Raw genomic sequence first — 16,518 nt, forward strand, 5'->3', positions numbered from 1 at the left:
ATCAGACATCTCAGTCCAGAAATGTGCAGTTCTAGGCACAGCCAAGATACTGCGCAGAACCCTCAAGCTCCCAGGCCTCTGGTAGAGGACCCGAGCTCAGAGGATGAAAGAGACCACAACACAGAGGGTGAGAAGGGAATTTTATATACAAATATACAGTATATATACACTGCTCAAAAAAATAAAAAAATATTTTTTTTTGAGCAGTTTATATATATACAAACACATCATTTTATCCCGACTTAAGTCTGTGTGAAATCTTAACTTCCTGTCAAATCACAGGTTTTATCTTTGACCACTTCCTGTGATCGGTCCATTTCCTTTTATGGATGACTGGATTTTTTTCTGTTCAAGGTTTGCTGCTATGAGATGTAAGAAAATAAGCCAGTTTTGTTTTATTGTACTGCTACCTTTCATTCTCTCTAACTGCAAAAGTAAAATACGTGACATGAGGTTGAGATGCAATGGAAGGCAGGAAATGTAGACAGAACACAGGAAGTGTTTCGTTTCCTTTTCTTTAAAGTTAAAATTTTTTTTACAAATTGTCTTTTTATGATTTTTACATGGCTAAAAAGAGTCATGTATAAATAAGTTTGTTTTTTTTACTATTCAGAAACTAATTAGTCTATACTGCAATTTTGTAGAGTTTTGCAGAGATTTCAGATAGAACTTTAAGCCACATTGTCACATTTATTAGAACATAACTTACCTCATTTTAAAGCTGCAATTAAAATCCAGTGATTGACTTGCTTTACAAAAATGTGCTTCTTTTCAAAAATCTATCACTCCCTTTTAATTGTCAGTTGAAAAACTGCGTGTCATTTGTTTCTGAGAATGCTGCTGCATACTCCTCTGACACTGAAACCAACTAACTGCACTTCTGCCTTTGTATTCTCATTTGTTCGGCTATTTTTTTTTCAGCTCTCTTCCTGTTCTTGTTTGAACTTCTTCTAAACCCTCATTTCCCCTTTAACTTTTTTTACCTGTGGCAATGGGTGCACGCTGTTCTTTTTTTTTCAGAACATGATTTGGTTTTATCAGTTTATATTGGGTATGATTTGTGTTTAGTTGAAAGTATAGGTAGTTTGAGTGCAAAATAAATCAGCTTTTACATCTTTGTCTGTTTCTGTGGTTAACATAACTGACATCCTCACGTTAACCAGTGCAACCTCACATAAAGCGGTTTGATGTATTAGAGGAGTTTCTCTTTTGTTTGCTGAAGCTAAACGCTTCCTAGTATTCTGTTTGATTGTCACAGTTTTATTGTTGTGTGTGCGTGTGTGTGTGTGTGTGTGCGTGTGTGTGTGTGTGTGTGTGGGTGTGTGTGTGTGTGTGTGTGTGTGTGTGTGTGTGTGAAAGGAGAGTATGAATTGCCTGGACATGAACCAGATGTTTTACATTATTATTATTATTATTACTACAGGGTAAAATGTACAATTTGAGAAATTTTATAGTGTCATTTTATACTGTACTGTGTATATCGTACTTTATCCTTTTTTGTTGTTTTTTGTTTTGTAGCTATTCTCTGTATTTTTCACTTTCCTATACTAACAATGCAAATTCCACACTTGTGGATGTCCAAATTATCTGAGTAAGACCAAAAAACATTTAATTTTTGAAGTGGAAGAAAAAATATTTATAATCTTGATCATTCTTAAAAAGTACAGTATATGTATAACGAAACAGGGAACATTAATTAGTACATTACGGTTTTGTAATATTTATCAATATAAATAATATTTTAACACAAATGTTTATTTTTATGTTATCAAACCAGGTGGATGTTTGTAAAACTGACAACTTCATGAAACAAGGTTTGACATGTCTAATACCTCACTTCCTTAGCAACTTAGTGACCACATTGTGTTGTGTAATGTGCAAGCTGATGAGCAATAAAAGAATGGCCTACTTGGCTTTTTACTGCCAACTAAACAATATAAAACATTATTGCTAGATAATTGTTTTAGCAAACAGAAATTTTCATGGTATCTTTTTGATCAGTTTTACAAAAGCTCTATTTCACAATAATGTGGCCTATATGATAAATGCCTTAAATGTGGTGCAAGTGTTGCAAGGCGATGAAGGAACTTGAAACTAATATTTAAAATGTGCAGGTATCTGTTTCAGAACAGGCAACTTTTTGAAGTAGGTACAAGCACCACAGGTAATGTGAGCACACTGTAAAACATTTGAGCCGCATTTAGTTGTGTCTACTATCTTCTACTCTTTAAGTCAAATACATTTTGTGAGTTCTAGATTTTGAATCAAAATGTGTATTGGTGAAAGATAAACTTACAAGTAAATTATGTTAATTTTTTATTAATTTTGTCAGTCCTCTGAGAGTGAAACAAACTAGAGTTTTTAGGTTAGCAATTTAAAAAATTGAAAGAAGAAAACACAGGAGTTTGAACTATTTTCCAGTGAGCTTAGCAGCATGTTTTATATCCTGTGTGGCACCATGAGTGAGAAATGTGTTACTTTTATTTGTTATTAAAGCAAATGTTCATTTTAATGCAGATCAAAGTTTTAATTCATGGCATCTTAACAAATTCTATGTTGTCTGTGATTTTAGTGCCCATTGTAAAAGATAAGGTTGGTAAAATAAAGACAACTATCAGCCCATAGCTTCGGCCAGTACTTCATCAAAAGTCTTGGAGAGGGCTCCGTTTAGTAGAATCAAGACGTTTATAGCCACATCTGATAATCAGTTCGGTTTTAAACCAAAACTTGGCACTTATATGTGCATTTTTGCTCTCAAGGAAATCTTAGATTTATACAAGAGACATAGTACCATAATTTTTATGCGTTTTATAGATGCATCAAAAGCATTTGACCATGTTAATCATGAACATTTTTTTATAAATTACAAGAGAGAGAAATTCCTAAATATTTATTAAGAATTTTAGTGTATTGGTATGCTCACCAGAGCATGTCTTAAAGAAAAAGACTACCGGAGTAATGTGCAAGAATACGGGTATGTCGTCGAGCTTTTCCTCCATCCAACTGATCAGCGCCACTTTGCTGTTGAAGCTTCTAACCTGGCAGCTTTACACTCTTATAAAAATACTATTTGACATCTGGAAACAAAGTTAAAGCTTCAATCTGAGGATCTGATGGAGGCGATCTCTGCCGCAGTCTGCATGTTGGTTCATCCCGCAAAAAGAGCCGCTGCTGAGTCAGCGGAGCGTCCTGCTGCGCATCAGGATGGAGCAGCAGCAGGTGGGAGCGCAGAATTTAACAGTAACTAAACAGGATCCATTCATAATAACTTTGGGTTGTGATGCACAAACCAAAAGCACCGTTGTGTCACTGGTCAGTGTGATAATTTGGCTACATGTGTAATATGTAAATCAGAGCTGGACCACCAGACATATTTTGTCTTTACAGAATTACACTAATAAAAATATAAACAAGGGCACAATGCAACTTTTCAGTGTACTGTAATCTATAAAAAAGAGCTTCCTGTTTGCTACACTTGGAGTGGAGATGAAGATGGTCCATTCAGGAAAGCAGAGCTGCATCAAACTTTAACATGGAACCGCAGAAGAAAGAGAAAAACAAAATCAAAAATGTAATTGTTAATGCATGTCACCATGAGAAAAGCCTACTGAGTTTTGCTTAAAAAACTTTTTTCTCACATGACGTCGTGGGCAGGGCCCAAAATCACAACAAAATATTTCTGATGTGTGCAAATAAATGTCTTGTTTTTAAAAAGAAATCATTACAATTCCAAAAGTTTTGATTACAATTTTATTTTACTTAACTGAGGTAAAAAAAAAATTCCATTGAATAATTGGGGAAAAATGTAACTTCATACTCTGCGAACCAGACCATAAGCTTACTTTAAGTCTGGAATTAGTTTTTTCCCCTTCATTAATGACACGCTTTTATTAGATACATTATATCATGGTAATTCAGGGTGAGTTATTTTTAATTCTAAATGAATATCCTTGTTGGACTTTTATTCTCCTTTAAGATACATTTACCTAACGCTAGAATAAATGAAATGTACATTATGCAGCAAGGGAAATTAGAAGACATATATCCATTATGGAGATGATCGGTTTTGGACCGGGCGATGTGCCACTATTACATAAGCAATACTGAAGAATGACTGATATCATTAAAGGTACAGGGAAGAAGCTTTTCAGTTATCTTGCTTTGCTAGCAAAGTCGTTAGCTAGCAGCTAGCTAATAGCACAACAACAACAGCCTAATGTCTGTATRATAAAAATACTGAATCGATAGATAAGAACAGTTTTTCCTCTCCTGGCTGTCTCCTCCCACTCAGTAGTTTTTCAGAGAAAGGCAGATGCAGAGGCCTGTCAGTGTCTGTTGTATTTCATTACCTCTCTGCTTAAACCGCGACTCCGAGCTGAAGCAGAAACGATACTTCGTTTTCCGTCATTTGACAAGTAGCAAGTCTACTCCACTTTATTCACCAAAAACGTTTTTTATTCACCAAAAACTGTTCWGTAATCTGGAACGTTGGCTACGTTTAGCTCCAGTTAGCCGCCTTATCTCACTGCGCGAGAGGCAACTGCGTCATGCGTCACGGGCAAAAGGTCAAAGGTAACAAAGTGACCGGGGGCTTATTATGTTGTACAAAAAAAACAAAAAGAAATATTTTTAGTACATGTTATTATGTGTCGGAAGAGGGCTTAGGAAATACAAAAAAAAAAAAATTGACCAAAAGGGCACTTGGGGACAAGGAGCAAAAGGGACAGGTGCTCAAGCCCCCCCAGCCCTCTGCACGTGCCTGCCGGTGTTCCAAGGGGGAAAAAAAGTCACACCTGACTTGGTGCAACTTTTCAGACTTTAATCTGCTGCTGACGAAGAAGTCTGTGATGATGTTCTGTTTCTTATACGTTTATTCCTGCATAAAAGACTTAAAGGTCAATATTTTCTGTGAATATAATACAACCTGTAAGTTGATGTGAAGTTCGCTTACGTTTCTATAACATCACTGCGCGGAGTCGACTTCTACTTAAAATACATGTAGTCTATCAACCCCTATTATGTACATATATAATGACGTCCCCTTAACATTGTCGCCTGCCCCCTCTTGTTTCCATGGATAGAACCAGCACCATTTTCAATATAGTAACAGGAACTAATGCACCAGCCCTCCATTTACATGTACAAATCCAGAGACTTGTAAGAAAAATGCATTAATCTAGGTGATTACTGGAACGCTGGACTTGATTGGTAATTTCACTATCAACTTAGCTTGTAATATTTCACTTGTAAAGCTTGTATGTTATCTTTAGAAATAATGACACAGATTGCCTGTTTCTTCAAATTAATTAAAAAGTAAAATACTGAGTGATTCTGCCTAAATTATATTTATGTTGAAATAATTTTTTCTGAAAAAACATTTTTCGAGTTTTATTCACTCCAACAAAACTTCAGTAGTACTCAGTGTTGCTGACAAAAACAAACTAAATTGTAAAAGAAATTCCCTTCTTGAGAGAAATGTAACAACAAAAATCCAACTGAAAGTATTTCAACTGCCTCAGTCATGAACTAACTCCTTTTATTGCCACCATTTTCTACAATCTTGTGTTTCTTTTCCTCTGATGGTGCTTTGAAAATGCAGGATCTGTAGTACTGCAGCTCCTTAATACTCTCCTTTATGTCATCTAAGGCTCTGGAAAAACAGAAAATGTTAAGTGTAAGAGAGTTTTAAAGTGACCATTATTTGGTAAAGTATAACTGTTACTTATACAACTGAGAAAAACTTTGTGCTTAATCTTCATTCAGTGTAGCGCATCACATCCCAACCCCACCCTCATATTTCACCCCTTATAGTGCAGTCACTGCGCCACTGACTGCCATCGCCATTACTGGGCATTCATTTTATCAGCTTCCTTCCTGTTATGATCTTGTGACAATACTGTTGGCCCCTATTGCTGAATAACGTTAAAATTGAACGATAAACAGCAGCATCCATTATTAGTGCCGTAAAGAGAGTGCGACCGTGCAATATCAGCATTTTTCTTCTGTGCATGTGGCTTGCTTTTTCCTATCGCTAAGATTTTCACCGGTAAGAGTTTCTTCATTTTCCTCTGCATTTGACATGTAATTGAATCTTACATGTCTACACGTGCAGTTAAAGAGGAAAAGGTATAAAATACATTAAATATGTCCTTAATCTTCCCATGTCCTTAAGAGACAGGGTCATTTAGACCCATAAGTTCTTCTGTGTGCAGTCTGGCAGGATCAAATTGATCCTTTGTGCGCTTTTACAAGTTTTGTGTGTGTGCGTGTGTGTGTGTGTGCGTGTGTGTGTGTGTGTGTGCGTGGTTTTGGAAACTGGTGGTCTGACAAGACAACTCCCAGCTTCCCCACTGTCTGACTGTGGCATTTGCTGCATTCCTCCTGAGCATTATGCTAAACCATGGGAGAGGCAAAGAATTTATTCTATGTTTTATCTAAAGTGTTGTTAGTGAGAGTAGCCATAATGCACCTAGTACACCACTCAGAAGACTAGTCATCTATTTAATCTAAGAACACAGTAATACCTACTGAACTACAGCTCTGTGGTATTTTACGTCACATTGATTTAATGAATGATAAAGCTGTAATTTCATGTGTTTTGTTTTTATTAACCTGTGGGTTGCGCTCTTATGAGGTGCCATCTTGAATTCTTCCGGGAACCACCGTCTGTAAACATTCAGAGCAGAAGCAAAATCACATCATTACATTTTTTAAATATATCAAAACAAGATAATTCAAACACAGAAATTTTAATACCATAACCAGTTATGTTTTCATTCTTTGTGGTATTAGCAGAAAATATCATAACAGAAGTCAACTGAACAATTATTTAAAGAAAAACAATATAAATTAAGTGTTTTAAACTCAGGATTTTGCCAAAATATGAGGTTTTTAATCAGCACTTAAAAGACAAAAGAAAACATCAAAGCCCTACCCTGAAAAAAAAATAGAAGCTACCAATATTTGTGTTGTGGACTCTGATAACATGAAAACCAGGGTTTCATGATAATTGGTTGGTTTTAGTTAACACTTACACAAGCGATAAATTCTGAAGTAGTAGTGCTTTAACCACCGGTTAAGCCAGAATATGACTGATGATACATGAGGTAAAAGGTAAGCACAGCTACCAAAGTAGATAGTGAGACTGACCTAGTCTCAGCTGCTTATCTCTTGCACTGTAAAAGTCACTGCAAGAAAACTGCTTTAAGGGTTCACTTCCAAGTGAACCAAGACCAACCCCTTCCAGGCAGATCCAGAATTCACACCACAGTTCAAATCAACTTTCTCACCATGCCAAACACATTGTGGTCAGTTAAGATATACCAAAATACTAATGTGGTGTGAAAGCAAACTAAAGCTGCTTAAACCTGAATGACTTCAAGTACATCCCACATTTCAGTATGGGCCTTGGAATATGTTTATATTGTACTTCTTACATTTTAATTGTTTTTGTTTTGTTTTTTAATCCATCCATTTTCTTGCACCCTTTTTCCCTCAGTGGGGTTGGGAGGGTTGCTGGTGCCCATCTCCAGCAAACGTTTCGGGCGAGAGGCGGGGTGCACCCTGGACAGGTCGCCAGTCTGTCGCAGGGCAACACAGAGACACACAGGACACACAACCATGCACACACACACCTAGGGGCAATTTGGAGAGACCAATTAACCTGATGCAACCTGTCATGTTTTCTGTGGGAGGAAACCGGAGTACCCGGAGAAAACCCACGCATGCACAGGGAGAACATGCAAGCTCCATGCAGAAAGACCCCAGGCCGGGAATCGAACCCAGAACCTTCTTGCTGCAAGGCAACAGCTCTACCAACTGCGCCACTGTGCAGCCCACAGTGGCGCAGTTTTTTAATAATACTGCAAATTCAAGTGTTTTTGCTTGACTTCAGGTTCCTCAGCAGATCATCTCAACCATACAGCATTCTCAGTAAATTTGGGAGGAAATGCAACTTTTGATGTGTGTGAACAAGACTGAGTTCTGGAAGCTTCACAACTCATTGGGGGATCTAATCCTTACCTGCAGAGCTCTTTGATGGTGCTGACATCAATGATTCTGTAGTGAAGATGGTACATGAATTGTGGCATGTACTTGTCCAGGAACCTTTTGTCTGCATGCACAGAGTTGCCTGCAGAAAAAAATAATAAAACATGAATATTAAGGCCTTGGTGCAACAACATGATAGCAAGACAATTTCTCCCTCTGATGAGGGTAAAAGGTAACACACAACAAGACAACATTTAGCTGTAAGCTAAAGTGGTTTTCTGTTTTTTAAAAGAGTTATTATTAGATGTACCCATTATTAATTTGGTCACTGGTCAGACGATTTATGTTAAACACATTTACCATACTGAGTATGATGCTGAAATAGTTCAGTACAATCATACTCTGTGTAGTTCTCATGCATTCTGACAAATACGTACATTCAGAACTGTAAAACACAAGCAAAGTTATTCCACACCACAACACAGCACACTCGTGTATGAGTCATTTAACACGAGTGTGTTTCTATAGCTTTTCTGGACAACCTACAGTAGTGTTTACATAAATCTAAGAATAGTTATACAGTGGATTAAACTTACCGGCAAGGGGGCATTGTCCAGGTGGAGTGTGCTGCCTGACAAAGGACAGAAATTCATACTCTGCTTGTTCCAGGGTCATTTTACTGTTTTGAACAGCCTGGGTCAGTCCTGACTGATACAAACAGATAAAGTAGTAGAGCAAAGCAGCAAGTATGACACCATTCACAGAAATGCCTGAATGGATGGATGAAAAGATGGACCAGTTAATTAGAAAAAACACAAACCAAGTGCTAATAGACACAGTTTGTTGCAGTTTGGGATGAGTGTCTACCTTCCCATGATGCTCCTTACACCAGTCCGACATTCCATCCAGAAGCTCGTCTGGTTGGTTGATGATCATGGATGGTCCCTAGCAAGCAACAACAAATGAGTTTCATTTCCAAGACAAACTGAAGTCATCACACACTGAAGCATGTATTGTTTGTATTACCTCTGCTATAATGTTCAGATCAGAGTCTGTGATGATGCAGGCCATTTCAATGATTTGGTCCTTCTCAACATCTAAACCTGTCATCTTTAAAGAATAAAAATAGAACACATTAAGAAGAAAAACTCAAATGTGTCATAGTTTAGTCTCCGACTTTACTTAAGTTTTTAACAGAACCAATATCTTTTGAGCAGAAGTTAATGAGGGATTTTCCATGGCTTATATTAACATATAACCCATGCATGTTTGAAAGCGTCCTTTTCTGAAATGTTCTGTTTTACTTGAGATGTAACAGAACACAAACCTTTCAAAAAGCTTGTTTCTGCCTCCCCAGGCTACACAAAATTTTCCCAGAAGTATTGGGGATCATCAAAGTGTGATAGGGCTTCATGTTCTCTTTTCTCAGTAGTTGTTATGGTCTTTCAACTCTCCCATGGACGCCATCTTTGCCAACACTTTTATTGCTGAATCATAAACTCTGACCTAAAACTGATCAGGTGAGGCTTGTAGAGCTTTAGGTCTGGTCCCAATATTTGCACTACACCCTATCCCTCTCTGTGAAGTGTGCACTCAGTCAAAGTGAACATAAGTGTTCAAGTGTGCAGGTTACAAGCATGCAAACGTTTGAGAATTGGGACAGTACACCTCTGTGTCCCAACTTGGACTTTCAAAACGGTGGGAGCGGTCACCGTTTTGGCACTTGTGCTGCTAAAAAGTATACCTACAACAACAACAAACACATTTTTTAATGTATAATATAGGTATTTTTGCTTTCCAAAGTCATTGCAGGAGATATTTGGCTGTTCAAATGTGTTTTGTTATGACTTGTTAAATACGGAGCAAAATTTGATAGCATTCAGTAGGGTATATTACAGTAGAGTGAAACAAAAATGATTTCAATACTTTTGTTTGAAATTGATTTTGTTTCAAACACAAAATCAGTTTGAAAACTTATTTTTCAACAAAGAGCTTGCACAGTGAACACTGCCATATTTCTGACAGCAACTTTTTATTGTATAAATGTTTTGTCAAAGAAATGGCCTTTAATAGTCTTGTTCCAATTCCTATACCTCCTATTCAGCAAATTAATGGTATGATTACACATTCGGCTGTTACTCCAAAAGAACTCTGATTACAAATGGCGGCGACTCTGTAAACAAAATGTAATAATAACTTAATAAGGAACACAATGATGTCAAATTTCTCCCCATATTCCTTGAGAAGAAAACATTTGTTTAAAAAATATCTCTTAAAAAATGAATCCACTTTTTTCCACTTCCACAAAAAATAAAGAAATTAATTTCAAAATTATGTAAGTTGAACTTGTAATGACTTTCTGAAAGAGAAATTCAATACAAATACCAATTCTTGTGCGCTATGTGACTCAGATATCAAGACAGCAGAACCAATTTTTTCAATTGCAACTTAATGTTCTTGGAAATATTTTCAAAATATAATATTGTCGCAGTTTGGGATGAGTGTCGACCTACCCATGATGCTCCTGATCTATTAGCTTAGACCTATTCCTCTTTCACATTTTGATATAATAAAAGTTGGTCTAACAGGGGATGAAGAGTCACATTATGAGTTTAACGATTTAATCCTCTGGCTAATATTTTATTCCTAAATGCCACTTTCTAAAAATTAACCACATTTTTAATTTCTTTTTAAGTTAAATATATTTAAGGAAGTTTTATTGAAGAAAGTGCACAAAAGCCCAAACTTCATTTGGCTTTTTATATTTAGCTTAATTTAAGATTTGAAATTCCTCTTGCACTTGTAACATTTTCTGTCTTACTTTTCTCATATTGTTAGTTTGTGTGACTATTTTTTTTAATTCTTTTTTCTGCTCAGCTTATGTCATACTTTTCTGTTACTGGTGTGTGACTTGTCATATTATTTTCTTAAACATTTAAATAGACCAAAAATAACTATTGCCACATTTCCACCATTAAATTGAAAAATTTAAAGGTGGAAAAGTGATGAATTGTAGGGAAATACTTTGCCAAAGTCTTTCTGGACATGTGTAAACAGGGCGCAAAGTGGGCGGGTTTAAAGACCCATAGACAGCTCCCGATAATTGTGCCAGTGGTGCCCAAACTCGGTCAGTTTTCAAGGGCCTGTTTTCTGTTTATCTGTGCTACCCATAAATCAATGGGTTAATCAGGACAAAATACGTTGTTTTGTGGGCTATTTTGTCCCTATATTTTAGAATATTTTAGTAATATTACTCTCTTTTTTTATTATTAAACTTTGCTAAGTAGATGTTGGTAACGATACTATGTGGGATTGAAGCTGTGTAATAGCCGTGTAATATTAGTGTATATTAATCATATCCTATCATTTCAGGAACGCAGTGACCTGTGCAGTTCGGTGGACACATTGTGGCTGTGCTGCATCTGATAACAGACATACAACGTATTAATGCACAAAAAAGAGTTGCAGTGATCTATATTTGTCTATGTTTAATTCCAATTAAAATATGTTTCCCGTCTGATACTAATTTATTCTTACAAACACCTTTGTATTTAAAATATTTTTAACAGGTAGGATATTCTAGTAAAAGGATTAGTGCATACATCTGTAGCTTTTCATTTTAAACAGGTAAAATATTCAGATGAAAGAAGTGATCTTCTTGTGGTCTCGCCATGTATATAAATTGTTCCAATGCTATGCTAAGCATAACTCTTAAGCTTTCACTTCAGTCCCGTCACTCAAATAATGTTATCCAATGTATTTAACATTAACACAACCCACTATAGTTGTCTGTTTGTAAACATGACGTTAGCAGTTTTGGACACGTAGCACTGATAGATAGACTTAGCTATCTATCCGTTCTACGGTAGGAAAATCTGACGAGGTAGCACTGATAGTCAGAACACCGGTCTTGTGCAAAATTCTGTCCCCCTGTTAAAATCTGTTCCCCCGTGTCGGCGTGCGCTCTGCAGCTAGAGAGGTGGATTCAATCACTGAGAATCTGGCAAATAATGAGCAAATGTTTCCAAAATCACAGGATTTGTTGATGATGAAGAGCGAAATAAAAGACTTGCTGGTAAATTAATTTGTTCTCATGAAATGTTGTGGGAACAGATTATTTGAGGCAGCTGAAGTATCCCTCCCTGGCCCTCTAAACTTCGGCAAATAAAGAGTAACCAAATTCTCAATGTTTGTCATGTGTGATAGTATGTTCGAGCCACCAAAAATTAGCAACCACAAATTTCTTTTATCCAGTAACCAGTCATATTTAACATTAGAATGAGATTTACCAGAAAGCCTACACTATCTTTTCAGGAAGACTGTGCGCTGCTATCAGCCAGCTTCCCTCCTCTTACATTAGCAATGAAAAATTATAAATACACACGATGCTTTGGAAAACTGTGTTTGGTTACTCGCTTTTTTGTCAGATTTAAGTAACAAAAGTAGGAAAAAGACCAATTCTCTTGTCGATTAAAAAAACAACACAAATCAATGTAAGAAGAACTCCACACAAGACCTTGTTTATTTTACAATTTTGTTATTGCTTCTTTTTTTAACAGCAGCTGCCGATTAAACAGAACGTTATAACCGTTACATGATTATATGAGTTATTTTACCGAGAAATCGATCAGAAGTATCATGAAAATGAGCTGCTCCAGCTGCCTCTCTAGCTGCGGTGCACGTGCCCAACACAGGGGGAACAGATTTTCACAGGGGAACAGAATTTCACACAAACCTCTTTTCTGACTATCTGTGCTACCTCGTCAGATTTTCTCACTGTACCACAGATAGACAACTAAGTCTGTCGGTGCTGCGGATCCAAAACGTCTACCGTCATGTTTACAAACAGAAAACTATAGCGGGTTGTGTTAATGTTAAATATATAGGATAACATTATTTGAGTGACGGGACTGAAGAGAAAGCTTAGGAGTTATGCTTAGCTTTGGAAAAATCTACATACATGACAAAACCACAAGAATATCACTTCCTTCATCTGAATATCCTACCCATTTAAAATGAAAAGCTATGCATGCACTAATCATTTTATTATGTTGTGTATTCCGTCTTTTCCTCTATCTCTTATCTGCTTACATGCACACGCAGCAGCTTACATAACCATGTTTATGTGTGACTGTCACCAGTCATACATAAACAGACTGAAACTGATTAGACAACTACTTTAGGGAGGGTACAGATTGCAGAAAAGAATAAAAAGCTAAACTCGAGTTACAATCTTTGTTTCACTTGGTTTCATCCATAAGATGTGCCAAGTGTGGTCCAGCGCTGGACGGTGAATGTACTCTGTATCTGTTCCATTTGTATGACATGTATGGCTTGTAACATTTGATAATTTTTTGATATTAAAGCTTGTTTTTATATACAACCAAATCTGATTATTTCTTGAGGTAATTTACACTGAGCAGTTCTACTTGGCCCTGAAACTGGTTAACGAACCTGGATGGTGCACAGAGACAAAAATGAATGAACTCCATCAATTAGAATATTCTATCTTTTAAAAAAATATTTTAAATACAAAGGTGTTTGTAAGAATAAAACAGTATCAAACAGGGGAAACAGGTTTTGATTGGAATTAAATTAAACACAGACATCTACAAACTAATCACCGCAACTCTTTTTTGCACATTAATACGTTTTATGACAGACTTTTTGAGATACAGCGCAGCCATAATTTGTTCACCGAACTGCGCAGGTCACGGCACACCTGAAATGATAGGATATGCTTACACTAATATTACACCGCTATTCCACAGCTTCAATCTCACATAGTACCGCTACCAAAATCTATTTGGCAAGGTTTAATTTTAAAAAAGTGTAATTACACTGAAATATTTTAAAGTATAGGGACAAAATAGCCCACAAAATAACATATCTTGTTCTGATTAAATGCCAAACAATGACTTGTTTACAGAAGAAATGACATTGTAGACGGCAAAGCCATTTATAAATATATTTACAAGCTGCCTGTTATCCAAATTGTATTACATGAAGTAATACAGCTGCTTAATGAAAGCCAGGTATAAAATAAATTAAATAAAACTTACCGTAATATTCGATTAAATAAAACACATAAAACAAAAGTTATCCTAAAATTCATGGGTAGCACAGATAAACAGAACACCTGCCTTTAAGGCCGACTTTGGGCATCACTGCACTACTGCGCCTTCAAACCTTTCAGTTTGCCGGCGCATTGGGACCGGGCCTTAGGTGAGCTGCTGTTGGGTAACTTTCGTAGACCAACCACTCATGGGAAGGTTCACCACTGCTCCACGTTTTCTCCACTAGTGGATAAAGCTTGTTAGGGATGTTCTCTGGAGTCCCAAAGCCATTAAAGAGGTTTTTAGCACTTTCCACATTAGCAAAACTTAATGAATTTGTTTCTAATCTAATCTGCGTTGTTTGAGATTATTTAGATATAAATAAACGTTGGCATATATCAGACTGTGTGCAACATATTTTATGGGAAGGACCTCGCTGCAGCAAACAGAAAGGGGCAGGGATGGACTACTGTCAGTCTTATACCTTATTTGGAAATGGAACCATTACATCCGGAAGTAAAGGGGGCGCTATTTCCTATATTATTTGTGCTCTCCCATTTTTATTTTCCTTTGAAATCTGTGATATATCTTCACCTTTAGGAAGGAGTTCCACTCTCTGCATGTATTTGAACTTGTCTCTTATTTACTTCAGCACATCTCACAGTTAAATTCTGTAGCTTTCTGTGTACTTCTATATCTGCTTGTTGGAACCTATCAAGAATTAGATTAATTTAATTTTTTCTAAATTGTTAATTTTCGCAGATCTAACATTATGTGAATGGTAGATCTATTGTTGTATATTTATTTATGTATTTATTTGTTTTGCTTAGACCCTCCTTGTCAGTCAGCCTCCAGTAGTGATTAACAGCCAGAAGCAGCTGTTGGGGTTGATCTGATTGTTTGGTGAAGGAGTGAGGAGTGAAAAGGTTTTTGTACCACAAATTAATATGTATGTTTGAAGTCAACTCGGAGATTATTTTTTGTTTCTTTTATAAGTAAAAGAACCCCCTTTTAAACAAGAAAAGTCTCCGCGAGTGCTTATTTTTTCTTTGAGTGAGTCGGAAACCTCCTCCTAAAAGACTACTCTTGCATTTTTGTTTTTTTGGACTTTATTGTGATGCAAGAGTGGCCATAACACTGCTCCTTACTCTTATCTTGTCTTTCCTGCCTCTAGTGGCGTTAAAGTTAACATAACTAATATAATTGCATTACTAATTCAGAATACCACAAAATGTTTATTATTAATTTTGTGGTATTCTTTATTATTAATTATTAATTGATGAAGATTCATGGATATTATTTATAATACATAAAGGTCTTGTTTATGTCATTTAATTAGCTCTACATCCTTAACAAAATGAAAAAATATTGTGTTTTATAAGACAATTTATCTTTTACGGTGCCAGTAATGCCGGAATTAATAACAAAAAATAAACATTTGGTAATTTGTTGTGTTACCACCCCCACGCCACTAGAGGCAGTAGTTAGACCCGAAAACAAAAACGGGAGACCGCAGATAACATAGGTTATAGCGCCCCCGTCACTTCCGGAGTGCAATAGTCCCATTTCCAAATAAGGTATGAGACTGCCACATGGTCCATCCCCGCCCCTGTCTGTTTGCTGCAGCGAGGTCCACTTGTATTTTCTATAAAATCTACTGTAATCCACCTCCATATTTGAGCTTTAAAGTAAACATCTCATTTTATGTTAACCTTTTTACATAACCAGAATTTCTAAAGCTTGACCACATAAATGCCATGAGCAACAGACTTGCCTCCAGATCCACCCACACCATCTTCTGCGACATTGAGCTGGAACACATGCTGATTTTCCTGTCCAACTGAACAGCTGAAATGCAACCAAGTGATGAAAAACAGCTGAGAGCAGCTTCTGGATAAACAAACCCCTTTTGGACAGTTCCAGCACGCTGCTGCAATCCTTTAGTGCGGTGTGAACAACAGTGTCTGGAAAAGAACGAAGACAAAAACGATTTCTTCCCGCATCCCAGTTTGAACCTAGCTAAAGTCCACGCGATATTCCGTGACAGAGTGGTCATGCTAGAAAGTTTTTCTTCTTCTTTCCGGTCCAGACAGACGGAAAGCGCACCGCTGGACTACTGCTGCCACCCTCTGTTCAGACAGAGGGTGACAGCAGAGGCATTCTTCATTTTTGATTGCAGAAATAGGGGCTGTCTATTTCTGCAATCAAGTTTGATTATAACCTCTGATTTTTCTTAAGCTATCCGCTGATTTCATATATGTCGTGTACATTGAATCAGAAAAGTTTAGGAGCTAAAGCTTTAACTATTTTCCCTATATGAGGGTACAAACTTGAAAACAAAGGCCCTACTTTTAATATAAAATACCTGCTTGGACAAAATACCAGTCAGCCCAAAAGTTGGCAGTAGAGCATCTGATTGATACAGTGGTGGAATAACTATAACTACAAAATCTAATCTTAACATTAACATTCC

At 36.7% G+C, this 16,518-nt stretch overlaps 2 protein-coding genes across 3 annotated transcripts in view; both read right to left on the minus strand.

Annotated features, from left to right (window-relative positions):
• Window positions 1–1,147, minus strand: part of LOC103476358 (vasodilator-stimulated phosphoprotein-like) — a 23,252-nt gene extending 22,105 nt beyond the window's left edge. Inside the window, exon 1 of one of the 2 annotated variants that reach the window (XM_008428637.2) lies at window positions 710–1,147. In XM_008428637.2, the coding sequence (XP_008426859.1) occupies window positions 710–714 (5 nt within the window). In that variant the 5' untranslated portion in view covers window positions 715–1,147. The remainder of the gene's footprint in view (window positions 1–709) is intronic. The other variant, XM_008428635.2, reaches the window with a different exon arrangement.
• A 4,225-nt stretch (window positions 1,148–5,372) lies between these two features.
• smfn (small fragment nuclease) lies at window positions 5,373–16,159 on the minus strand. The gene is made up of 7 exons (XM_008428638.2): window positions 15,820–16,159; window positions 9,016–9,099; window positions 8,857–8,934; window positions 8,586–8,697; window positions 8,023–8,131; window positions 6,613–6,666; window positions 5,373–5,650 (listed from the first exon to the last, which is right to left on the minus strand). Exons 1-7 carry the CDS (start codon window positions 16,099–16,101, stop codon window positions 5,527–5,529), a joined length of 843 nt encoding a protein of 280 aa, XP_008426860.1. The 5' UTR covers window positions 16,102–16,159; the 3' UTR covers window positions 5,373–5,526.
• Window positions 16,160–16,518: the final 359 nt, after the last annotated feature.

This window comes from Poecilia reticulata, linkage group LG14 (assembly GCF_000633615.1).
Source record: "Poecilia reticulata strain Guanapo linkage group LG14, Guppy_female_1.0+MT, whole genome shotgun sequence".
In the NCBI taxonomy this organism is placed as follows: domain Eukaryota; kingdom Metazoa; phylum Chordata; class Actinopteri; order Cyprinodontiformes; family Poeciliidae; genus Poecilia; species Poecilia reticulata.